Source organism: Diorhabda carinulata, chromosome 3, assembly GCF_026250575.1.
Source record: "Diorhabda carinulata isolate Delta chromosome 3, icDioCari1.1, whole genome shotgun sequence".
Lineage (NCBI taxonomy): Eukaryota > Metazoa > Arthropoda > Insecta > Coleoptera > Chrysomelidae > Diorhabda > Diorhabda carinulata.
In genome coordinates, this window is record NC_079462.1 from 582,142 (window position 1) to 609,504 (window position 27,363).

At 31.4% G+C, this 27,363-nt stretch overlaps 1 protein-coding gene across 1 annotated transcript; it reads right to left on the reverse strand.

The window, feature by feature from the left end:
* Window positions 1-575: 575 nt before the first annotated feature.
* Window positions 576-26,986, reverse strand: LOC130891441 (ferritin subunit-like). The gene is made up of 3 exons (XM_057796202.1): window positions 26,879-26,986; window positions 911-1,048; window positions 576-810 (listed from the first exon to the last, which is right to left on the reverse strand). Exons 1-3 carry the CDS (start codon window positions 26,984-26,986, stop codon window positions 652-654), a joined length of 405 nt encoding a protein of 134 aa, XP_057652185.1. The 3' UTR covers window positions 576-651.
* Between the last annotated feature and the right edge of the window lie 377 nt (window positions 26,987-27,363).

Consider the following 27,363-nt stretch of genomic DNA (forward strand, 5'->3'; position numbering starts at 1 on the left):
ACTCATCAAATTTTCACACTCTCACTACTAACAGTTTCCGAGATACAGGGTCGTAAAGTTCATTTTTACTTTTTATAGAAAAAAATTCATCATCCCCTATTTTGACCTATATCTTAAGAACTGTCATGAATAGAAATCTCTGAGAAGGCTCCATCGATTTGGGGGGAATTGATTAACGACCCATCAAATTTTCACACTCTCACTACTACCAGTTTTTGAGATACAGGGTCGTAAAGTTGAATTTTACTTTTTTATAGAAAAAATGTTATCATCCCCTATTTTTCTCTATATCTTACGAACTGTTATATATAGAGACATATGCGGAGTCTTATTCGTTTTGAGGGGAATCGATTCACGATCTGTGAAAATTTCGCTTTCTTACTACAATCGGTTTTCGTGATAGAGGGTCTCAAAATTCCTCTTTTACTTTTTTGTTATAGAAAAATCCAAATATCAACTGAATTGAAAATGTCACTAATTTTATGATAAAAGGTGAAAAATTGAAACTACAATGTTCACAAAAATTTTTATTTTTCTCTTACTGAAGTATTTTCAACATCAAACATAAAAAATCCTTTTGGGAATGACAACTATATTACAAAAAAAAATGGTGTAAATTCTATAATTTCAAACTTGTCCTACAGACTATATTTAAACAATATCTAAACCTTGGAGCTTCTTATCGAACAGCCATTCTCCAAGTTTTCCATGACTCGCCATCAATTTTTCCAAATTGGACACTTTTCCTGCAATATCTCTTTGTCCGTGGTATTGTTCTTCGAGGAAATCGCCAGTTAAGTAATCAACGAGCTGAAAAATGAAAAATACGTAAAGAAAAATCGTTTCTTAGCTACAAGTTCACTTCCCCCTGTATTATGTTGAATAAGAAACGTTTTTTCAGTGTACTTACATGGTAATCGTTGTAGTTGGTTGCATCTTCGCATACTCTAATGACGTCTCTGATTTTTTTAGTAACCGTGGCTTCTAATTTAAGGGCATCTTTCAAAGCACTTACTCCACTATCCCATGAAGTGATGGGTGGGGATAGCTATAGAAAATAATAAGAAAAAATTGATTATTTGATAGTGAAATGAAAATATAAAACATTTTGTGCATCACTCGTAAATTAATTCGAAAAAGAAATACAAATTTTTATTTAAAACAATGTTGATTATAAAATTTTTGGGGAATGGTCTTAAAAAAGACAAAAAGTCAATAGAGAAAATAGAAAATTCGTTTTTAGGTTATTAATAGTGAAATGGGAAACATTTTGATCACACCTCGTACATTAGAGAAGCTAAAATGTACTAATTCACGTTAGAAACGAAATAAATTATGAGTTTTCTATGGAAATGTCTTGAAAAAAAAACAAAAAGGCATTTTTAGGAAACTGAAATTTAAATTTAAAACTTTCTGGTCATCCCTCGTAAATTAGATCAACTAATAATTGTAATAATAACTGTTAATTTACGTTAAAAACGATACAGATTATTAATTGTTTCTTGAAATGTCTTTAAAAAGATAAAAAGCCTGTAGAAAAAATTGGAAACGGATTTTTAGGTTACTAAAATTGAAATTTGCAGCATTTTTGTCATCCCTCGTAAATTAGAGCAGCTAATAACTGTCAATTTACGTTAAAAACGATACAGATTGTTAATTGTTTCTTGAAACGTCTTTAAAAAGATAAAAAGTCTGTAGAAAAAATTGAAAACGGATTTTTAGGTTACTAAAATTGAAATTTGCAGCATTTTTGTCATCCCTCGTAAATTAGAGCAACTAATAACTGTCAATTTACGTTAAAAACGATACAGATTGTTAATTGTTTCTTGAAATGTCTTTAAAAAGTTAAAAAGTCTGTAGAAAAAAATGAAAACGGAATTTTATGTTACTAAAATTGAAATTTGAAACATTTTTGTCATCCCTCGTAAATTAGAGCAACTAATAACTGTCAATTTACGTTAAAAACGATACAGATTGTTAATTGTTTCTTGAAACGTCTTTAAAAAGATAAAAAGTCTGTAGAAAAAATTGAAAACGGATTTTTAGGTTACTAAAATTGAAATTTGCAGCATTTTTGTCATCCCTCGTAAATTAGAGCAACTAATAACTGTCAATTTACGTTAAAAACGATACAGATTGTTAATTGTTTCTTGAAATGTCTTTAAAAAGTTAAAAAGCCTGTAGAAAAAAATGAAAACGGAATTTTATGTTACTAAAATTGAAATTTGAAACATTTTTGTCATCCCTCGTAAATTAGAGCAACTAATAACTGTCAATTTACGTTAAAAACGATACAGATTGTTAATTGTTTCTTGAAACGTCTTTAAAAAGATAAAAAGTCTGTAGAAAAAATTGAAAACGGATTTTTAGGTTACTAAAATTGAAATTTGCAGCATTTTTGTCATCCCTCGTAAATTAGAGCAACTAATAACTGTCAATTTACGTTAAAAACGATACAGATTGTTAATTGTTTCTTGAAATGTCTTTAAAAAGTTAAAAAGCCTGTAGAAAAAAATGAAAACGGAATTTTATGTTACTAAAATTGAAATTTGAAACATTTTTGTCATCCCTCGTAAATTAGAGCAACTAATAACTGTCAATTTACGTTAAAAACGATACAGATTGTTAATTGTTTCTTGAAACGTCTTTAAAAAGATAAAAAGTCTGTAGAAAAAATTGAAAACGGATTTTTAGGTTACTAAAATTGAAATTTGCAGCATTTTTGTCATCCCTCGTAAATTAGAGCAACTAATAACTGTCAATTTACGTTAAAAACGATACAGATTGTTAATTGTTTCTTGAAATGTCTTTAAAAAGTTAAAAAGCCTGTAGAAAAAAATGAAAACGGAATTTTATGTTACTAAAATTGAAATTTGCAGCATTTTTGTCATCCCTCGTAAATTAGAGCAACTAATAACTGTCAATTTACGTTAAAAACGATACAGATTGTTAATTGTTTCTTGAAATGTCTTTAAAAAGTTAAAAAGCCTGTAGAAAAAAATGAAAACGGAATTTTATGTTACTAAAATTGAAATTTGAAACATTTTTGTCATCCCTCGTAAATTAGAGCAACTAATAACTGTCAATTTACGTTAAAAACGATACAGATTGTTAATTGTTTCTTGAAACGTCTTTAAAAAGATAAAAAGTCTGTAGAAAAAATTGAAAACGGATTTTTAGGTTACTAAAATTGAAATTTGCAGCATTTTTGTCATCCCTCGTAAATTAGAGCAACTAATAACTGTCAATTTACGTTAAAAACGATACAGATTGTTAATTGTTTCTTGAAATGTCTTTAAAAAGTTAAAAAGCCTGTAGAAAAAAATGAAAACGGAATTTTATGTTACTAAAATTGAAATTTGAAACATTTTTGTCATCCCTCGTAAATTAGAGCAACTAATAACTGTCAATTTACGTTGAAAACGATACAGATTGTTAATTGTTTCTTGAAATGTCTTTAAAAAGTTAAAAAGCCTGTAGAAAAAAATGAAAACGGAATTTTATGTTACTAAAATTGAAATTTGCAGCATTTTTGTCATCCCTCGTAAATTAGAGCAGCTAATAACTGTCAATTTACGTTAAAAACGATACAGATTGTTAATTGTTTCTTGAAACGTCTTTAAAAAGATAAAAAGTCTGTAGAAAAAATTGAAAACGGATTTTTAGGTTACTAAAATTGAAATTTGCAGCATTTTTGTCATCCCTCGTAAATTAGAGCAGCTAATAACTGTCAATTTACGTTAAAAACGATACAGATTGTTAATTGTTTCTTGAAACGTCTTTAAAAAGATAAAAAGTCTGTAGAAAAAATTGAAAACGGAATTTTATGTTACTAAAATTGAAATTTGGAACATTTTTGTCATCCCTCGTAAATTAGAGCAACTAATAACTGTCAATTTACGTTAAAAACGATACAGATTGTTAATTGTTTCTTGAAATGTCTTTAAAAAGATAAAAAGTCTGTAGAAAAAATTGAAAACGGAATTTTATGTTACTAAAATTGAAATTTGGAACATTTTTGTCATCCCTCGTAAATTAGAGCAACTAATAACTGTCAATTTACGTTGAAAACGATACAGATTGTTAATTGTTTCTTGAAATGTCTTTAAAAAGTTAAAAAGCCTGTAGAAAAAAATGAAAACGGAATTTTATGTTACTAAAATTGAAATTTGAAACATTTTTGTCATCCCTCGTAAATTAGAGCAACTAATAACTGTCAATTTACGTTAAAAACGATACAGATTGTTAATTGTTTCTTGAAATGTCTTTAAAAAGTTAAAAAGCCTGTAGAAAAAAATGAAAACGGAATTTTATGTTACTAAAATTGAAATTTGAAACATTTTTGTCATCCCTCGTAAATTAGAGCAACTAATAACTGTCAATTTACGTTAAAAACGATACAGATTGTTAATTGTTTCTTGAAATGTCTTTAAAAAGATAAAAAGTCTGTAGAAAAAATTGAAAACGGAATTTTATGTTACTAAAATTGAAATTTGGAACATTTTTGTCATCCCTCGTAAATTAGAGCAACTAATAACTGTCAATTTACGTTGAAAACGATACAGATTGTTAATTGTTTCTTGAAATGTCTTTAAAAAGTTAAAAAGCCTGTAGAAAAAAATGAAAACGGAATTTTATGTTACTAAAATTGAAATTTGAAACATTTTTGTCATCCCTCGTAAATTAGAGCAACTAATAACTGTCAATTTACGTTAAAAACGATACAGATTGTTAATTGTTTCTTGAAATGTCTTTAAAAAGATAAAAAGTCTGTAGAAAAATAATACGTAATAGTTTACTTGTTAGGTTCCAGTTTTCACAGCCTAATGTAGCGAAAAATTTTGTATATAAATATTTAAAAAAAAATCATCGTTTCGTGTAATTTTTTCCCTTTAATTTCCCAATTATCTCTTAAACGTTGAAAAATACCAAAGTATTGATATTTATTTTATATTAGTATACAGTATCTTTTGAATAATTTATATATTTTCGAATATTTTTTCAAAAGAAATTCTCAAAACTCTTCCAAGATTTCGAGACTAGCACATTCACGCTTTCCTAATTAAATTTTAAACTAAAAGGAAAACAAACTCGTATTTTATTTTTATATTAGAAAAGCAAACTTGGGTGTATTTGAATTCAAAGCGAATTTTATACAGAGGAAAAGATTAAGAACTTTCGTATGGAAAGTGACGCCTTTTGAATATACATATTCCACTCTCTTTTTCACGAATTTCCGTCTTTATTTTTCTTTTTGAAAACTATGTCGCTGGTGAACGCGATGAGGTTTATCAATTTTTGATCGGTTAAACTACTACTCCGAATATCCCAACAGTGGTTTCTTCTTTTCCATCTAATCCTATTCGTCCAACATCAGAATACGACGAAAATATAATTGGAATGTGCATGGACAACGATAAAAAATAAAAAAGAAGACGCGGATGATGGATATCATCGTCTCGTTTTATCTTGAAAACATCTGGTATCATTTTTGGAACAATTGCGATCATGGGCGTGTGAGAAATTATTTTCGAACTTTTTATTATTATTCGATTTGTGGAAAATCACCAACTAACTATTTTTTTCTTTACCTTTCGGCGGTTGGGTGACGCATTTCGATTATTAGGGAAGTTGACGACTTGGATCTTAATTCAACGATCATCCTCAAACGTCGCAGTTGGATTTGAACCACTTCACTGTATAAAAGTAACGAAAACTAACTTTTCTTCATTTGTGCCAAATTCCAGGTTATTTCGTAGTACCAAAAAATATTTAATTAGGTTTTGGTGAGAAGATAAGACAACGGTGTCATTTGTAGCATGTATATTGTTATCAATAAGATTATAAGCTTCATAGAATAGATCTAGAACGAGTTATGGAGGACCTGCTTTATCATAGAACTAATTGTGGAGGACCTGCTTCATCATAGAACTGATTGTGGAGGACTTGCTTCATCATAGAACTGATTGTGGAGGACCTGCTTCATCATAGAACTGATTGTGGAGGACCTGCTTCATCATAGAACTGATTGTGGAGGACTTGCTTCATCATAGAACTGATTGTGGAGGACCTGCTTTATCATAGAACTAATTGTGGAGGACCTGCTTCATCATAGAACTGATTGTGGAGGACTTGCTTCATCATAGAACTGATTGTGGAGGACCTGCTTCATCATAGAACTGATTGTGGAGGACCTGCTTCGTAGAATAGACACAGATTTGATTGAAGAAGACCTGCTTCATCATAGAACTGATTGTGGAGGACCTGCTTCATCATAGAATTGATTGTGGAGGACCTGCTTCATCATAGAATTGATTGTGGAGGACTTGCTTCATCATAGAACTGATTGTGGAGGACCTGCTTCGTAGAATAGACACAGATTTGATTGAAGAAGACCTGCTTCATCATAGAACTGACTGTGGAGGACCTGCTTCATCATAGAACTGATTGTGGAGGACCTGCTTCGTAGAATAGACACAGATTTGATTGGAGAAGACCTGCTTCATCATAGAACTGATTGTGGAGGACCTGCTTCATCATAGAACTGATTGTGGGGGACCTGCTTCGTAGAATAGATACAGATTTCATTGGGAAAGACATGCTTCATCATAGAATTGATTGTGGAAGACTAGCTTCGTAGAATAGATACAGATTTGATTGGGAAAGACATGCTTCATCATAGAATTGATTGTGGAGGACCTGCTTCATCATAGAACTGATTGTGGAGGACCTGCTTCGTAGAATAGATACAGGTTTGATTGGGAAAGACATGCTTCATCTTAGAATTGATTGTGGAAGACTAGCTTCGTAGAATAGATACAGATTTGATTGGGAAAGACATGCTTCATCATAGAATTGATTGTGGAGGACCTGCTTCATCATAGAACTGATTGTGGAGGACCTGCTTCGTAGAATAGATACAGATTTGATTGGGAAAGACATGCTTCATCATAGAATTGATTGTGGAAGACTAGCTTCGTAGAATAGATACAGATTTGATTGGGAAAGACATGCTTCATCATAGAATTGATTGTGGAGGACCTGCTTCATCATAGAACTGATTGTGGAGGACCTGCTTCGTAGAATAGATACAGGTTTGATTGGGAAAGACATGCTTCATCATAGAATTGATTGTGGAAGACTAGCTTCGTAGAATAGATACAGATTTGATTGGGAAAGACATGTTTCATCATAGAATCGATTGTGGAGGACCTGCTTCATCATAAAACTGATTGTGGAGGACCTGCTTCATCATAGAACTGATTGTGGAGGATCTGCTTCGTAGAATAGATACAGAATTGATTGTAGAAGTGGCTGCAGTTGTTTAAAGAAAAATAGGAAGATATAGAAATCATTTTTTCATTAATAATTCGTTTTGGGAATAGTTTAAATTATATTATTACTTCTATATACTAACCTTATCTACGTTACTGCCTGCTTGTATTTCTGAACGGCTACCAATTTTTTTTGCGAGTTGTTTCTCTTGATCCACTGAAATTTTCGAGATGTCAAGCTAAATGTCGAGTGAATTAAATGTTTTTTGTCGAAACATAACGATTTTGGTCGGTATCAACCAGTAATTTTTATTGGCTATTATACTGAACCTTCAGATGGTCATAAATATTTTTCTTTGATTTTATTAATTGACTCGGTTCTCTGAATTTTAACCGAAAGACAATGGAAACCAAACATGACATGATATATTAAAATGCGTATAAATTATGATCGTAGATTGATGTCGATGTCGATTCGTTTACAGAATTGCACATGTGAAAAGAAAAAGATAATCTCCATTATTAAAACTCGTTCTAGTACAAAATATATTTCTGAAAACGAGGCGCTACATATTGTAGGAAGCTTATATATTATATATATATATAAAAGAAATTTTTTCGTTAAAAGGCCCAGGTGTTTATTTGTAGGTTGCTTTTGAAATCGATAGTAACCACATGCCAATTATGTTTATACTTAACCTCAAATTCCAGCCACAAAATTTTCAAATATATATTTTATTAAAAAAAAAGTTTTAAATCTTTTTGACGAAGATTTGACATCGATTATATCTCTTGTACTTGATTTTTTCGTGACACAAGTCAAGGATTTTGCTTCATACGTAAATCCTGCCGAAATACTTGAGGTTATTAATTTGTTATCATTATTAGAATCCTGTCAAAAACATCCTGGAAGTGTCGTTTTAATAGCAACTAATGTAGCCAAAAGATAAAGGAGCCACGACGATTCTTTAGATCAAAACAAACCACGAGATTCTGAAGTATTTCCGGACTGAATAATTGAGGTTATGAATTGGTTATCATCATTAGAATCCTGTCAAAAGCATCCTAGCATCGCCAAGGATTGTTAAACAGAATGGAGACTCATAGAAATGAGAAAAGGCTTTCAAAATGTGAGTCGTTGGAAGGTTTTGCTTTGTGCTTGGATATATGTCTTCCCAAGGTCAAAAAAGAAGATTTTCCAGGATTGTTATCGCTCTAAGGATCAACTAGATTGGAAGATCTAGCGAAAGACATGAAAACAGTGGGATCAATTTGAATAAATCGTTTTAATAGCAACTAATGTAGCCAAAAGATGAAGGTGCAACAACGATTCTTTAGATCAAAACAAACCACGAGATTCTGAAGTATTTCCGGACTGAATAATTGAGGTTATGAATTGGTTATCATCATTAGAATCCTGTCAAAAGCATCCTAGCATCGCCAAGGATTGTTAAACAGAATGGAGACTCATAGAAATGAGAAAAGGCTTTCAAAATGTGAGTCGTTGGAAGGTTTTGCTTTGTGCTTGGATATATGTCTTCCCAAGGTCAAAAAAGAAGATATTCCAGGATTGTTATCGCTCTTAGGATCAACTAGATCGAAAGATCTAGCGAAAGACTTGAAAACAGTGGGATCAATTTGAATAAATCGTTTTAATAACAACTAATGTAGCCAAAAGATGAAGGAGCCACGACGATTCTTTAGAGCAAAACAAACCACGAGATTCAGAAGCATTTCCGGACTGAATAATTGAGGTTATGAATTGGTTATCATTATTAGAATCCTGTCAAAAGCATCCTAGCATCGTCAGGATTGTTAAACAGAATGGAGACTCATAGAAAAGTGATTGACTTTCCAAAGGTAAGTTGTTGAAAGGTTTTGCTTTGTGCTTGGATATATGTCTTCCCAAGGTCAAAAAAGAAGATTTTTCAGGATTGTTATCGCTCTAAGGATCGATTAGATTGGAAGATCTAGCGAAAGACTTGAAAACAGTGGGATCAATTTGAATAAATCGTTTTAATAGCAACTAATGTAGCCAAAAGATGAAGGAGCCACGACGATTCTTTAGAGCAAAACAAACCACGAGATTCAGAAGCATTTCCGGACTGAATAATTGAGGTTATGAATTGGTTATCATTATTAGAATCCTGTCAAAAGCATCCTAGCATCGCCAAGGATTGTTAAACAGAATGGAGATTCATAGAAATGAGAAAAGGCTTTCAAAATGTGAGTCGTTGAAATGTTTTGCTTTGTGCTTGGATATATGTCTTCCCAAGGTCAAAAAAGAAGATTTTCCAGGATTGTTATCGCTATAAGGATCAACTAGATCGAAAGATCTAGCGAAAGACTTGAAAACAGTGGGATCAATTTGAATAAATCGTTTTAATAGCAACTAATGTAGCCAAAAGATGAAGGTGCAACAACGATTCTTTAGAACAAAACAAACCACGAAATTCCGAAGCTTTTCCGGTCGGAATAATTGAGGTTATCAATTGGTTATCATTATTAGAATCCTGTCAAAAGCATCCTAGCATCGCCAAGGATTGTTAAACAGAATGGAGACTCATAGAAATGAGAAAAGGCTTTCAAAATGTGAGTCGTTGGAAGGTTTTGCTTTGTGCTTGGATATATGTCTTCCCAAGGTCAAAAAAGAAGATTTTTCAGGATTGTTATCGCTCTAAGGATCGATTAGATTGGAAGATCTAGCGAAAGACTTGAAAACAGTGGGATCAATTTGAATAAATCGTTTTAATAACAACAGATTGTTATAGCGATTTAAAAAATTTAAAATTTTGAATTCTACATAAATATGTACGTAAATAATTTAATTTTCTTGCGGAAAATGGTGATAAATATTTGTATAAATAGTCTAGAAGATTGAAATCATTTTTCACAAATCTCATTTCCCAAAAATTCGTTATTGATATTGATTTTTTTGCCATTAACATTTGATATCTTTTTTTATATAATACCCCGTACGTTCTAGAATATTTATTTATTATCCTTTTTGGTTTGTTGGAAAGGCATTGTTTGAAATCGCCGAATTTCAAAAGGTAGAGAATATCCTTTCCGTTTCTTTATCTTTCTTGTAACAATGTATATGTCTGGAAACGGACCGAAAATAAAAAGAAGAAGAAGCAATCAGCAAAGCAACCGTTTATTTCAATTGACATTTTAATCCAAGTCGCTGCTTTGGTCCCTTTTAGGAGCAATGTCACGGGAAAAGGTAATTTCTATTCGAATTCGGCCCTTATTATAGTCGATGTTTGAATTATAAAACAGATCAAAGTTCAGGTTATTTTTAGTATTTCATTTACGATGCAATTTCTAACGATTATTCAAAATTAAATGTGGTTATATATAAAAAAATGTGGTAAAGATCAAAATGGAGGTTAGATAAATAAAAAAAACGGAAAATCTGTTAACTAACTGAAAAAAGAAGGTACTAGGCTGAAAGACCTTAAGTAAATGATTAAAAACAAAATAAGGGCTGGTTTTTTAAGTGAAAATTCACAAAAACAATGTACGAATCATAAATTTCTCGTTAAATTAAAAAAAACTCCGACTGAGTGTTATAAATTGTTACCAGAGACCTATAGGGATAATTCTCTAACTCGTTGTTTATTTATTCCGGAAACAGTGACCAAAATCAACCAAATTGTGCGTCCAGATCATCGAATAAACAATTCGATGATTACCGAAGCTGCAAACTCCGATAAGAATGATTTTAAACGAGGAATAACACATTTGACTACTGACCTAAAGCTTCAACGGGTCTGCTCAGATTTCCTCGAAAGTTCTGCGATTTGAATCTGAATTTGAATGAGATAAAAACCAAATAGAGGCTCCGAAAAGTTGATATAAGTCTTGAATTTAATGAAAAACGATATGAGGCTTGATTTTTTAAAAAAGAAAATCGGAATTTGAACTGACAGAATTTCAATCAGTGAAAATAAAGCAGATGGAGATGATTTATTATGAGGCTTGAATTTCGAAAAAAAAACGCAGTATGAGGCTTGAAAAATATGAAAAAAGGAAATTGGGACTTGATATTATAGAAAATAAGCTAAATAGTATAAAATAAATGGTAATAAAACAATAAATAATAAGCATTATAAAATAATTAAAAAAAATCCGATTGAAGCTCGAAATCAACGGGAAAATCTTGATTCAACGAGGAAATCGGATGAAATATGATTTGAATTAATGAAAAAAGAAGAATTTGAGTAGATTAGGATATAATTTGAATAAATAAAAAAATATAAAATGAAAAATATTGTTCTAAATAAATATTTTGTCTCAAATATCTATTTGTTAATATATTTTGATTAATTAATATAAAGAAAATGACAAATCTCTACCGGAAGACAAAGATGGAGAACTTTGTTTCGAGTCGGTAAAACAGGATGCATTTCTAGCGACACTACTTGGTTATTTGTGATACACAAATAGTCATTTTGAAATGTGTTTACTGGTACCGACAACGAGTCGCATACAAATGAGACTGAAAGTTGACGAAAATTTGCATAACTCACTATTTAAATTTAGATATTTCTGTTATCTTTCATCTTAATACGCGACCACAACTGTTGAGATAAAAATAATTGATTACTTAGGTGGATATTTTGAAATTTTAAACGTTTTATTACGTTTATGGTTTAGCCAGAATCGTTGTTTACTTAGAATTACATATAATTCATTTATAACGGAAAAAAACTTCCATTAGAAGGTTCATTAAGTAAATAAAACTCGTAATTATAATATACAGGATGTCTCAGTGTATAGATATAATCAGATTTGTACATATTTTCGAATTAATATTATAAACAACGCCATCTGTTTGAAATAAATTGTTAGAACGAAAATTATTGAGATGTTTTATATTATTTTAAGAAAAATGAAATATTTCTTATGAAAATCCCTACTATTGTCAAGGACTTATTTAAAAAAAAAAACGATGCTTCGATACTCTTTTCGTAAGAGTTGGAATGAAAAATTTTTTCTTTGTGTTCCGTCGTCAGTGTCAAAAAGATAAACTCGTAAAATTCCAACAATTAATGTCTCTGTTGAAAGCTTCAAAAGCAGTCAACTTTCATCAATCTAAAGACTTAAATTCCACTTTCCCCTTTTGACTACCTGTCACATCAATTTATTCTTTCGAACACTCGCTATATAGATAGGGAATTTTGTCTTTTGAAACGATATTCCCTCATCTTTTTTTTGTTTTCTTTATTTTCTCAATGCAACGCCGATTCGGGCCACCGATGCCACCTCTACAGGAAGGGACTCACTTAAAGTCTTCGAATTATGTGTCTACATAAATTCGTTTTAGGAAAAAACCAACGAAGATTAAGGATTTTTACAGGAAAGGACTCTCTAAATCGACGAGGATTCGCGGCTTTTACAGGAAGAGACTCACTTAAAGTATTTGGGTTATGTGTCTACATAAATTCCATTTAGAAAAAAACTAACGAGGATTCAGGAATTTCACAAGAAGGGACTCACTTTATCAACGATGATTGAGGATTGTTACAGAAAAGGACTCACTTAATCGACGAGGAATCGCGGTTTTTACAGGAAGAGACTCACTTAAAGTATTTGGGTTATGTGTCTACATAAATTCCATTTAGAAAAAAACTAACGAGGATTCAGGAATTTCACAAGAAGGGACTCACTTTATCAACGATGATTGAGGATTGTTACAGAAAAGGACTCACTTAATCGACGAGGATTCGCGGCTTTTACAGGAAGAGACTCACTTAAAGTATTTGGGTTATGTGTCTACATAAATTCCATTTAGAAAAAAACTAACGAGGATTCAGGAATTTCACAAGAAGGGACTCACTTTATCAACGATGATTGAGGATTGTTACAGGAAAGGACTCACTTAATCGACGAGGATTCGCGGCTTTTACAGGAAGAGACTCACTTGAAGTATTTGGGTTATGTGTCTACATAAATTCGTTTTAGAAAAAAACTAACGAGGATTCAGGAATCTTACAAGAAGGGACTCACTTTATCAACGATGATTGAGGATTGTTACAGAAAAGGACTCACTTAATCGACGAGGATTCGCGGCTTTTACAGGAAGAGACTCACTTGAAGTATTTGGGTTATGTGTCTACATAAATTCGTTTTAGAAAAAAACTAACGAGGATTCAGGAATCTTACAAGAAGGGACTCACTTTATCAACGATGATTGAGGATTGTTACAGGAGAGGACTCACTTAATCGACGAGGATTCGCGGCTTTTACAGGAAGAGACTCACTCAAAGTATTTGGGTTATGTGTCTACATAAATTCCATTTAGAAAAAAACTAACGAGGATTCAGGAATTTCACAAGAAGGGACTCACTTTATCAACGATGATTGAGGATTGTTACAGGAGAGGACTCACTTAATCGACGAGGATTCGCGGCTTTTACAGGAAGAGACTCACTTAAAGTATTTGGGTTATGTGTCTACATAAATTCCATTTAGAAAAAAACTAACGAGGATTCAGGAATTTCACAAGAAGGGACTCACTTTATCAACGATGATTGAGGATTGTTACAGGAGAGGACTCACTTAATCGACGAGGATTCGCGGCTTTTACAGGAAGAGACTCACTTAAAGTATTTGGGTTATGTGTCTACATAAATTCCATTTAGAAAAAAACTAACGAGGATTCAGGAATTTCACAAGAAGGGACTCACTTAATCAACGATGATTGAGGATTGTTACAGGAAAGGACCCACTTAATCGACGAGGATTCGCGGCTTTTACAGGAAGAGACTCACTTAAAGTATTTGGGGTATGTGTCTACATAAATTCGTTTTAGAAAAAAACTAACGAGGATTCAGGAATTTCACAAGAAGGGACTCACTTTATCAACGATGATTGAGGATTGTTACAGAAAAGGACTCACTTAATCGACGAGGAATCGCGGTTTTTACAGGAAGAGACTCACTTAAAGTATTTGGGTTATGTGTCTACATAAATTCGTTTTAGAAAAAAACTAACGAGGATTCAGGAATTTCACAAGAAGGGACTCACTTTATCAACGATGATTGAGGATTGTTACAGGAGAGGACTCACTTAATCGACGAGGATTCGCGGCTTTTACAGGAAGAGACTCACTCAAAGTATTTGGGTTATGTGTCTACATAAATTCCATTTAGAAAAAAACTAACGAGGATTCAGGAATTTCACAAGAAGGGACTCACTTTATCAACGATGATTGAGGATTGTTACAGGAGAGGACTCACTTAATCGACGAGGATTCGCGGCTTTTACAGGAAGAGACTCACTTAAAGTATTTGGGTTATGTGTCTACATAAATTCCATTTAGAAAAAAACTAACGAGGATTCAGGAATTTCACAAGAAGGGACTCACTTTATCAACGATGATTGAGGATTGTTACAGGAAAGGACTCACTTAATCGACGAGGATTCGCGGCTTTTACAGGAAGAGACTCACTTAAAGTATTTGGGTTATGTGTCTACATAAATTCCATTTAGAAAAAAACTAACGAGGATTCAGGAATTTCACAAGAAGGGACTCACTTTATCAACGATGATTGAGGATTGTTACAGGAAAGGACTCACTTAATCGACGAGGATTCGCGGCTTTTACAGGAAGAGACTCACTTAAAGTATTTGGGGTATGTGTCTACATAAATTCCATTTAGAAAAAAACTAACGAGGATTCAGGAATTTCACAAGAAGGGACTCACTTAATCAACGATGATTGAGGATTGTTACAGGAAAGGACTCACTTAATCGACGAGGATTCGCGGCTTTTACAGGAAGGGACTCACTTTATCAACGATGATTGAGGATTGTTACAGGAAAGGACTCACTTAATCGACGAGGATTCGCGGCTTTTACAGGAAGTGACTCACTTGGGAGTCAGTTTGCGAAAATTGAGCAGTAAATTCAAAATGGATAAGAAATGATTAAGAAATTTTCCAAAGGAACAAAATGCAGTTCAGAAATCAAGTAAATCGTCACCCGAATACTTTAAGAAGCAACTTTGGAACGTTTGGAAACTACGAGGGGATGTTGAGGGAGCTTCTGCAGATTTTCTTTAAAGAAAAGTCTAGGATATCCCCAATGTGTCTCAATCGAAACCAATTGGACGTTTTTGACGAAATCTCAAACGAAATGTATATTTTGAAGGTTATAAAGTAGTAACTACACATTAATTCGATACAAGTAAAAGAAAAACTTTGAACAAACCATTGTTTCATAGAGTAGAGTGCAAATAATTGAATTAAAACCGAACCGAACCTAATATCAAGAACATTTATTCAAGAAAATAAACAAATATTGTCATCAAGTATAATAAATATCTTCTATGTTTACTGCTAGAAGAAAAATGTTGTCTACTCCTTATTCAAGTAGAAAGAATGTTTAAGCAACTTTAATGGCGGATTCACTTCTACAAATCCAACATTTAACGCTTTATATAGTCGATTCAATGTTAATTTCTCCATATTGTTTTATATAAACATAAAAATGAACGAACGGGAAGGTATTTATATATATTCCAAGTTTGACCGTCAGCGATTTCAATAATAGTCTCCATCTACATTTGTGGGATTATTTTTTCAACAAAAGAATGCTTTCAAGTTGAAATTTTCATTACACAAACACTAAAAATTACAATATTTGGCGCTCGTTTCGATAACCAAGTTATTAAAGTCATGATTATTTTGATTGTGCTCTTTAAATCTGATAATAACTTATCGCTTAGTCTGTCCAATATACTTCACAATGTATCAAGTTCAAAAAAATGCTTTTATAGAGAAAGGAATGGAATAAAATTCAGGTTTTCGATTGAAAAAATGAAAATTCATATTATTATTAACAGAAAAAATAATTTTTCGCACAATACGAGGTGTGCGAGATAAATAATTAGATTAGCGATAATCTAGATCTGATTAGTTTGGATTCAATACAGTTTAGATTTTATTTTCGACACTTTTGAGTATCTAAATCGTTTTTGGAAGCACATTCAAAATCAAAACCGGAAAACCGGAAGTTTTGGTTACCGAAGACGTACTTCAAACAATAAAACGACTTACCATTTGAAAATTCGAAGGGCTAAACTAAACTAAACTATTTATTTCTCGTCCTTATCAGCAAAAAACTGATCCAGGTGAGATTGAGGATAGATCAAAGTTATTTGTATTGGTTTAATCATCGAAAAAATTCTGCAAATTGCAATCACATGGTATCAAATCAGGGTCATAAGTGGTATCACTTCCCAGCCAAGCTTCAAAAGCTTCCCACGAGTTACCAAAGGTGTGTGAGTCCTTGTATTATCATGGTAGATTATTTTGAACGTTTTTCTTTGATTGTTTCATCCAGTTTCATTAATTGTTGATGGTAAACATCGGAATTGATTGTTTGGTTCTTTGGAAACACACCACCTGACAGTATGAGGTTTTTTTGTTGTTTTTTAGCTTTCCATGAGCGCTATAATATTTTTTTTTGATAATAATTTGAAAGGTCAATACCTAGAATTCGTAGAGACATGTGGTTCATGCAGGATGGAGCCTCCTAAAAGGGGGATTGATTAGGGAGGTTCCCCTAATACTAATTCTAATTCAAATCAAAAAGAAAAACCAAAATTTACAATTTGAGAGTTACAATTTGTAGTACATGGGGTTTTTAACCACTCCAAACCTTTAGTTATGGTTAAAAAGCTGGGAATTTTGTATTAGATCAGGCGCATTTGGTAATTATGTAAACGAGGATGCCAAAAAGTGAATAATTTACAGAAAAATAAATGCTAAATTTATTTTATTAGAATTTTTTAGTCTCCAACTACAAAACTGTGAAAATTAGGTTTGAATATATTAATTTTTTGATATTTCCTTTTATTGTACTATAATTTCACGCAAGAAAAAAGTAATTTTATTGTAATCTCCTCGTTACCATGGTGGTTTCCTCGTTATAATTGGATCTACAATTTGTCAAAAATCACAGTAATAATCTATCATTAAATTTATTATTTTCAAAATTTTTTACACGAAATAACGAGTTGAAATATATGTAATTGAAGGTATTCCAACGATTTTATCAACAAATCATTTTATTATAATCTATTTAAAAAGGCGATTTTCTATACAGAATGTCTTATTTTAAAATTAGTATTGAAAGTAATGAAATAAAAAGTTTTTCAATTGAAATTGAAGTATCGGTTATAAATTAAACTACCGTTTGCGAAATAACAATAGAATTTTTACCTGCTGAATATTTAACAACAAAATGGGGTCAACATTTAAAAAATTTTCGAAATTTGGAAAGTGCGAACCTTTATAACCCAATAAAATACAAAATTTTACTGTCCTGTCGTCAACATTGACAACATTATCTCAGAAAATTACAAGGAAACAGTCACCGTGACAAAATGGTGCTACTGTACAGAGCCGTACTAATAGAATTCATACTATATAAAAAATTAATTCACTATGAAAAGAAAATTCATTATCAAGTTTCTTCAAATTCAATACACGCTGATATATAATGTATAAAGCATGGTTTGACCTAGAGATGGCGGTAGCTGCTTGGAACAAACCACTGTATTATAAAGTACACAGTGGTCATTATTATTTGACACAATACTTTTATTTGAAAGGCATTATCCCAACTAATACAAAAGGTAAACTAGATTTTACTCTGCGCGAGTCTTGTACATCGTTATCGACAGTAAAATATTGGGTAGTAAAGTTTCAACGAGACTGAACGATCTACGGAGTCCAACAACCCAACGGTCAAGGTTGGTCTAAGAAAATAATTAACTACGAGATAAAACAATTGTCGTTGTGGCAACATTCTAAATCCAATTTTTTATTAATCACTTCACTAGACGAAGTCTAAGAGGTATAAATCATGAAATATTAGTGTCCAAATCACATAATTTTTATATGAGATGATCACGTCTTCAAATTCTTCTTGTTTTTTTTTTTTTATTTTATGATGGTTTGATATTTGCGCTTTTTCCTGGGTCTAATAATGTTTTTCCTTCGATCCTTCTGAGTATTTCCGTGGTTTCCAAGAGTTGTTAAGTTCATGTCTTCAATTTTTCCCACCAAATGTTCAACGTGGGACTTAATGGTGATTTTTTGGAACCAAATATTGTTGATTTCCATCATTTGCATTTATTATTGGAAGCTGAATCAGTTTATGGTGGTTTGGTGAAGTACTTGAATGAATGACAGTTAATTTGACAGATGTCAGTATCAATTAACAACGTTGTCAGATGTTTTATAATCATTTTTAACCAAAACTTTTACTTTATCTATGGAAAATAAGGACGTGGATTATTAAATTTGATTGTGGAATGGTTTTTGTATCAAAATAGGACCAAATCAATGAATAATTAAATTTTTCCTGTGTTTTTGAGGTGGAAAAAAATTACTTTTATTATTACAAGTAAATTACGTTAAAAAACGAATAAAATTTTTGTATTTTTTTGAATGGATCAGGTTCTTCTGGTACCATCCTGGTACAAACACTTTTTTTGTTGTTCAATTTGTGTTATTTTCGAGTTAAAACGACGTACGGATCTGTCAGGCGGGGTGTTGATTATAGTGGTCGAAACGGTAGTAAATCAGTAGACAGGGTATTATCAGAAAGCGGGACACTTGTTTTCAACAAGAAAATAGGTCAACGGAGATTCCAGGAACGTTGTCCGATGGTTTTTGTACAATAAAACTGTCAATATTGATGAAGAACTAATAAAATGTGTCTATTTAGTGAACCAGATGGAAGCTGGTTTAAGATAATGGCGGGTATTTCGGGTTTTTAACAATTACTTCAAAGATAATTGACAAATTTACCTCTATTTTCAACCAATAGTGTCATTTTTGGTTTATATTTGTAAAAAATACTGAAAAACTAATTAAAATAGTGAAATAATCGCGTCTGTTACAAAGTAACATAGATAGCGAGGTTGCCGAACGTGATTATTCCTACATCTAGGGAAATTTCGAAATTTCCTTCAAGATTTCGTATTTTTTCTTTTATGAAAGAACAAAATTAGAAGTAAAAACTCTAAACGTCGATTTGTTTTTTATAAATACTAAATATATTTATTCAAAGTTAATGGAATCACATAACAAAGCTTTATTTGAAGTATATATATATATATAGGATTGTAAATCCTTGTAGATATTCGGATCCTCTCGGTTAGGAAACAATAAATTCAAACAAAGGACCTAATGAGGGACAGATAATATATTAACCGAAAGTATAATTTCGGAGATCTCAGCTTTCGGACCTTTTTACAATTTTGGTGCGGATAGTAAATGGGCTACGACTCAAAATCAAATCACAACTTCATATACGTTTTTAAAATTAATAAATTTATTTCAGAAAACATCATTTTCAATCGATTTATACTCTAGAAACCCCCAATTTTATAATCACAAATTCTTTACATTTATATCTGTTAATAACTACAATCGCATTCGCTTTTTCGTATACGAGGATCGCTACTTAAGTTCTGTGATAAAATTCATTTATTCCGATTGAGGTATTTCCCAATTTGAACGCGTTTTCAGGTGTAGAAACGTTTCTTTTAGGTCTGCGTCTAGCGGATGATCCATAATATGTGACAACTCGCTTTGTATCGTAATGGAAAATAAATCCTCTAAAAGAACTACGAAAAAACGGCAACAATGTATCAAATTGTTTCGTTCAATGATAAGAGGGTGTCAAAAGCGTCCCTCTATCCCTCAGGATTAGCACGTGCTATACAGATTGGTACGCGGTTCATGCTGTATTGAGTACCATCTCATTTTAGTGTCGAATAAGTAAATTTGACGATATTGGTATTGATATATGACTTATGACTCAATTCTATATTATTTTTATCGTAATTTTCATCATTTACAGCTTTGATGAATTGTCCTTTTACACGAAAGTTGCGCCTTACAACTTTTGCAATTAAAACTTTAATCAGGTGTCACAACTTTTGAACGATCACATTTTGTAAAATCAGATTCGTTGTATACGTTAAATAGAAACGTAGTTAATGACGAAACTTTTTTCGATATTGAATAATTTCAGTCCGTCTTTCGATTATCCGAACATAACCTCAAATATTTCCTAGTTTCTCACGAAATAATTAAGTTCGAAAAAGAGATATAACTACGTTTTGTATATTTCCGTAAATATTTTCCGAGAGTTTCATCGATCGTAAACGATGAAAAGAACGAATTCACGCGATAAAAAAAAACTCGCATCTTCTTCTTTTTCCGAACCGTATTCGCTCCACAATCGCTAATGACCATTACCACTTTTTGTTTGAGAAGTGAAACCTTTTTTCACAACGAAAAACAATTACCTAACGCCGAAGCTTTTCCGGACTGGCAGATAAATAATTTCGGGAAACATATTTTTTAACAGAACCACCGAAACACGTTATTCTTCTTCTTTTTTTTTATATATTCCGACTATTGCAGACTTCCGATTTACTATTTCGAAAATAACGATCTCGCACTTCATTGAATTCAATTTTGATAACACTACAATCATAGAAAGTTATGAGTAAAATAAACTAATTAAGGTCCTTACACTTTGTATTGTCTTATTTTGATACAAAAATCATTCTACGATCAAATCTAATAATCAACGTCCTTATTTTCCATAAATAAAGTAAAAGTTTTGGTTAAAAATGATTATAAAACATCTGACAACGTTGTTACTTGATACTGACATCTGTCAAATTAACTGTCATTCATTCAATTACGTCACCAAACCATCATAAACTGACTCAGCTTCCAATAATTTGTCAATTATCTTGAAGTAATTGTTAAAAACCCGAAATACCCGCCATTATCTTAAACCAGCTTCCATCTGGTTCACTAAATAGACACATTTTATTAGTTCTTCATCAATATTGACAGTTTTATTGTACAAAAACCATCGGACAACGTTCCTGGAAACTGTGTTGACCTATTTTCTTGTTGAAAACAAGTGTCCCGCTTTCTGATAATACCCTGTCTACTGATTTACTACCGTTTCGACCACTATAATCAACACCCCGCCTGACAGATCCGTACGTCGTTTTAACTCGAAAATAACACAAATTGAACAACAAAAAAAGTGTTTGTACCAGGATGGTACCAGAAGAACCTGATCCATTCAAAAAAATACAAAAATTTTATTCGTTTTTTTACGTAATTTACTTGTAATAATAAAAGTAATTTTTTTCCACCTCAAAAACACAGGAAAAATTTAATTATTCATTGATTTGGTCCTATTTTGATACAAAAACCATTCCACAATCAAATTTAATAATCCACGTCCTTATTTTCCATAGATAAAGTGAAAGTTTTGGTTAAAAATGATTATAAAACATCTGACAACGTTGTTAATTGATACTGACATCTGTCAAATTAACTGTCATTCATTCAAGTACTTCACCAAACCACCATAAACTGATTCAGCTTCCAATAATATATGCAAATGATGGAAATCAACAATATTTGGTTCCAAAAAATCACCATTAAGTCCCACGTTGAACATTTGGTGGGAAAAATTGAAGACATGAACTTATCAACTCTTGGAAACCACGGAAATACTCAGAAGGATCGAGGGAAAAACATTATTAGACCCAGGAAGAAGCGCAAATATCAGATCATCATAAGAGAAAAAAAAACAAGAATTTGAAGACGTGATCATCTCATATGAAAATTATATGATTTGGACGCTAATATTTCATGATTTATACCCATTAGACTTCTCTTAATGAGGTATTCTAATGTATATATGAATGAATAACTCAAACAAAATTAGTTTTTTTTTTTTTTCAATTTTCGTAATGTGTAGATTTCTTTTTGAATGTTCCTCGTATAATAAATTTGATATCAACAAGAATTTTCACGCTTCTATTTGAATATGGTTGAGATATTTTTTCAATTTACTATATTATCTTTAATAACAAGTTTTATCTGTAACCTTTGAACTTAAAAATGTTTAATTGATTCAATCTTGAGTTTACTACACTTTAAACTATTGATTACTTATTTTATCATTGTTTAATAGATTAAATTATCAAAATGATTAGTTTTCTATTTCATTAAGAAATTATTTACCTAAATTGACATGCACAAAACGTTTCTATAAATATCCATATGTCATTTGTCATTAAATAGTGTAATCCAAGTCGTATAAAAGATATTTTGAGGTTATAGTTATCTAGTTTAAGGCTAGAAGAAATTATTTATCTAAATTGACATGCACAAAATGTTTCTATAAATATCCATATGTCATTTGTCATTATATTGTGTACTCCAATAATGTTAGTGAGGTTCTGTTTGACATAAAAGTATAAACAAAACAAAAATATAAACGTATTGACGTAGCTGGTGTTCTAGTTCTATTATTTTAGTAACCTTGGTGTACTCCAAGTCGTATAAAAGATATTTTGAGGTTATAGTTAACTAGTTTAAGGCTAGAAGAAATTATTTACCTAAATTGACATGCACAAAACGTTTCTATAAATATCCATATGTCATTTGTCATTAAATAGTGTAATCCAAGTCGTATAAAAGATATTTTGAGGTTATAGTTATCTAGTTTAAGGCTAGAAGAAATTATTTATCTAAATTGACATGCACAAAATGTTTCTATAAATATCCATACGTCATTTGTCTTTAAATTCTGTACTTCAAGTCGTATAAAAGATATTTTGAGGTTATAGTTAACTAGTTTGAGGTTAGAAGAAATTATTTATCTAAATTGACATGCACAAAAGTTTTTACGAATATTCATACGTCATTTGTCACTAAATTGTGTACTCCCAGTCGTATAAAAGACATTTTGAGGTTATAGTTAACTAGTTTGAGGTTAGAAGAAATTATTTATCTAAATTGACATGCACAAAAGTTTTTACGAATATTCATACGTCATTTGTCACTAAATTGTGTACTCCCAGTCATATAAAAGACATTTTGAGGTTATAGTTAACTAGTTTGAGGTTAGAAGAAATTATTTATCTAAATTGACATGCACAAAAGTTTTTACGAATATTCATACGTCATTTGTCACTAAATTGTGTACTCCCAGTCGTATAAAAGACATTTTGAGGTTATAGTTAACTAGTTTGAGGTTAGAAGAAATTATTTATCTAAATTGACATGCACAAAATGTTTCTATAAATATCCATACGTCATTTGTCTTTAAATTCTGTACTTCAAGTCGTATAAAAGATATTTTGAGGTTATAGTTAACTAGTTTGAGGTTAGAAGAAATTATTTATCTAAATTGACATGCACAAAAGTTTTTACGAATATTCATACGTCATTTGTCACTAAATTGTGTACTCCCAGTCATATAAAAGACATTTTGAGGTTATAGTTAACTAGTTTGAGGTTAGAAGAAATTATTTATCTAAATTGACATGCACAAAAGTTTTTACGAATATTCATACGTCATTTGTCACTAAATTGTGTACTCCCAGTCGTATAAAAGACATTTTGAGGTTATAGTTAACTAGTTTGAGGTTAGAAGAAATTATTTATCTAAATTGACATGCACAAAATGTTTCTATAAATATCCATACGTCATTTGTCTTTAAATTCTGTACTTCAAGTCGTATAAAAGATATTTTGAGGTTATAGTTAACTAGTTTGAGGTTAGAAGAAATTATTTATCTAAATTGACATGCACAAAATGTTTCTATAAATATCCATATGTCATTTGTCATTATATTGTGTACTCCAATAATGTTAGTGAGGTTCTGTTTGACATAAAAGTATAAACAAAACAAAAATATAAACGTATTGACGTAGCTGGTGTTCTAGTTCTATTATTTTAGTAACCTTGGTGTACTCCAAGTCGTATAAAAGATATTTTGAGGTTATAGTTAACTAGTTTAAGGCTAGAAGAAATTATTTACCTAAATTGACATGCACAAAACGTTTCTATAAATATCCATATGTCATTTGTCATTAAATAGTGTAATCCAAGTCGTATAAAAGATATTTTGAGGTTATAGTTATCTAGTTTAAGGCTAGAAGAAATTATTTATCTAAATTGACATGCACAAAATGTTTCTATAAATATCCATACGTCATTTGTCTTTAAATTCTGTACTTCAAGTCGTATAAAAGATATTTTGAGGTTATAGTTAACTAGTTTGAGGTTAGAAGAAATTATTTATCTAAATTGACATGCACAAAAGTTTTTACGAATATTCATACGTCATTTGTCACTAAATTGTGTACTCCCAGTCGTATAAAAGATATTTTGAGGTTATGGTTAACTAGTTTGAGGTTAGAAAACATATTTATACAGGATTAAGATGCAATAAAGACGTACGAATATCTACATCATTGATATTATTTCAATTTTATTACATATTGTATTATATTATATTAATTGAAAGAGAATTAACTTTGAACAACTGGGCGATTACTTTGGAAGTCTAATAAGAAAAAGTTTCGACGTCCAACAAGTTTTTAGACTGTTTCGACGTATTAATAAACTGTCTGGTAAATGAAAAACGGAGAATATGAAATGGAGCGGAACCAACAAATTTTTCTAATTGAATTTCCTTTAATCGATCAAATTGTGTCTAGGGCATTATGCAATATTTTCATTCGAAAAGTCGGGATGGCGTATCCCGTTCGAAATGATTAAGTACTTTTTGTCCTTTTTCAATGATGATTAATCACCATTGCGGATTAGTTTCATCAATATTATAATTAACGTTTACCATATCTTGAAACATTTATCTTTGGACAGTTTTTATACTAATAATAAAATAGTTGACCAGAATTTAAATCAAACAAAGTATATATGCGCGTCATTTTTCTCTTTAAGTGACATAATTTTTGTTATAAAACAATCAACAACCTGACTAATCGGTAATAGAGATAAGATTAGTCCCTAAACCTCAGTGTGAAGCTCGAAAACTTTCTTTACTTTTAAAATATTTCCAGTAATTTGTAATATTGATTTTTGAAGTTAACTTTCTCGTTAGGTCTTTTGTATTTTGTCGAATTAACCACTTAAAATATTGATAATATCAGTCAGGTAAAGAATTAAAATGTCAAATGATTTCTAGAGGAAAAAAAACTTTACTAATCTCATAATCTGACATTTTAACAGTTTACGTTAGGTAAATAAACTCAAATATGGGAAATTCCAAGCGAATCGTTCAACCTTATTGATAAAATAAGATCATAAAGGGGTGGGGTAGATTCCTCAAAGACCCATCCATCCAGATCGTCTTCGATAGACGCCATTCAGAGTTTGAAATGTTTCCCAGGAATCTCTAGATATATTCGAAAAAACAGCAAAGACCCAGAAGTAGTTTCACAGAAACGTGGAGCTCTATAAGACGATCCAGATTTGACCAGAAACAAATCTTGAAAGAAAGATCTTCGACTCGATTCTAGCATTGGTAGATGCTCAATCGAGCTGTCCAAGATAATCCCTTTTAAAGCAGTTTCTGCAAGATATACTCGACAAAATTCATCACTACTTTTGCTGGTGATACTCCACTGGGGTCTTTGTTTGAATCAACCCCCTAATAAACTCGACGCAGATAAAAAACGTTCTGGATTAATAACGTTTTAAGCAGCAAAAACCATCTGTGTATCACCAAAATCGTAAATGTGGTTGAAACTGCTGAAGTAGCTTCACAGATTCGTGGAGCTCTATAAGACGATCCAGATTTGACCAGAAACAAATCTTGGAAGAAAAATCTTCGACTCGATTCTATCATTGGTAGATGCTCAATCGAGCTGTCCAAGATAATCCCTTTTAAAGCAGTTTCTGCAAGATATACTCGACAAAATTCATCACTACTTTTGCTGGTGATACTCCACTGGGGTCTTTGTTTGAATCAACCCCCTAATAAACTCGACGCAGATAAAAAACGTTCTGGATTAATAACGTTTTAAGCAGCAAAAACCATCTGTGTATCACCAAAATCGTAAATGTGGTTGAAACTGCTGAAGTAGCTTCACAGATATTTTGATCCCTCGTTGTTTGAAGTATCTGATAGAGAATTTAAAGAAAATAAATGTAAAAAAAACATAAGAATGAACCTGAAAATGTTAACGATTCCGTTTCACGTAGAAAAATAATTATAATAACCTGGTTCTGAGGAAAATCCGTCTCATATATCGGAAATTTCCCAGTTTTAAAAGTTTATTCGATAAAAGGCATGGAAAACCTCTCAAAGTTTGTCCCCTAATTTCATTTCGTGCCATATATATCGACTAAACTAAATTTTGATGTTCACATTTATTGAAAACATACTTATAACGAAAAAATTCGAAAAGTTATAATACAAACAAAAATTATCTGTAATGGAAGTTTACTTTATATTAAAATCGTTTCCACCTACTCATTTTTTTTTAATTTGCGAACAGAAAATAATCGAAAGGGTTAATACTGCGGATTAATCGTTGAAAAATATCAACCACGAAATAATCAATCATATTTTGAGCAAAAAATCGTGAATATTACGAAAACAGAAAGCACAACAGCCACCGTATTAACTAGATTTACCATCTTGTGTGTATTTATATTTCTCCAAATGAAAATTATCGTTAATTATGGAAAATAAAGTAAAAGACTAGATTGAATCGTACAACAAACACTGTTTGTTTATTTTCGTTTCGGTATAACCACACTTGTTTGTAAGATAATCCGGAATACGGAGACGGTGACCAAAGGTCTTTATTGTTCAGCTGAGACATTGTTGTTGAAGGTACAAACATACAAACGGTCGAGTCTCTAGGATGTTAACATCAACGTTGAAAAGTGGCTGGATTATTGTTTGGATATCAAATTTCTAGGTGCAGAATTCCAAATAATACGCTCATTCTTTTAGGCCAGTATACAAACAGTATCTACATCTTTATTGTGTCTACATATTGTATACACTCAGTATATGTTCAACACTAAGTTCTGACATCGAAGGATTCGTATTTTTACTCTCATTTTCATTATGGCGCACTCCAGATGTTTTACCGCGCACTTAACACTTAACACTTAATTTAATTTAATTTTTCTTGAAAGGAAACTATTTTGTCTATCTCGAACGTCCAAACATCGAATTGGTAGTTCATTCGTC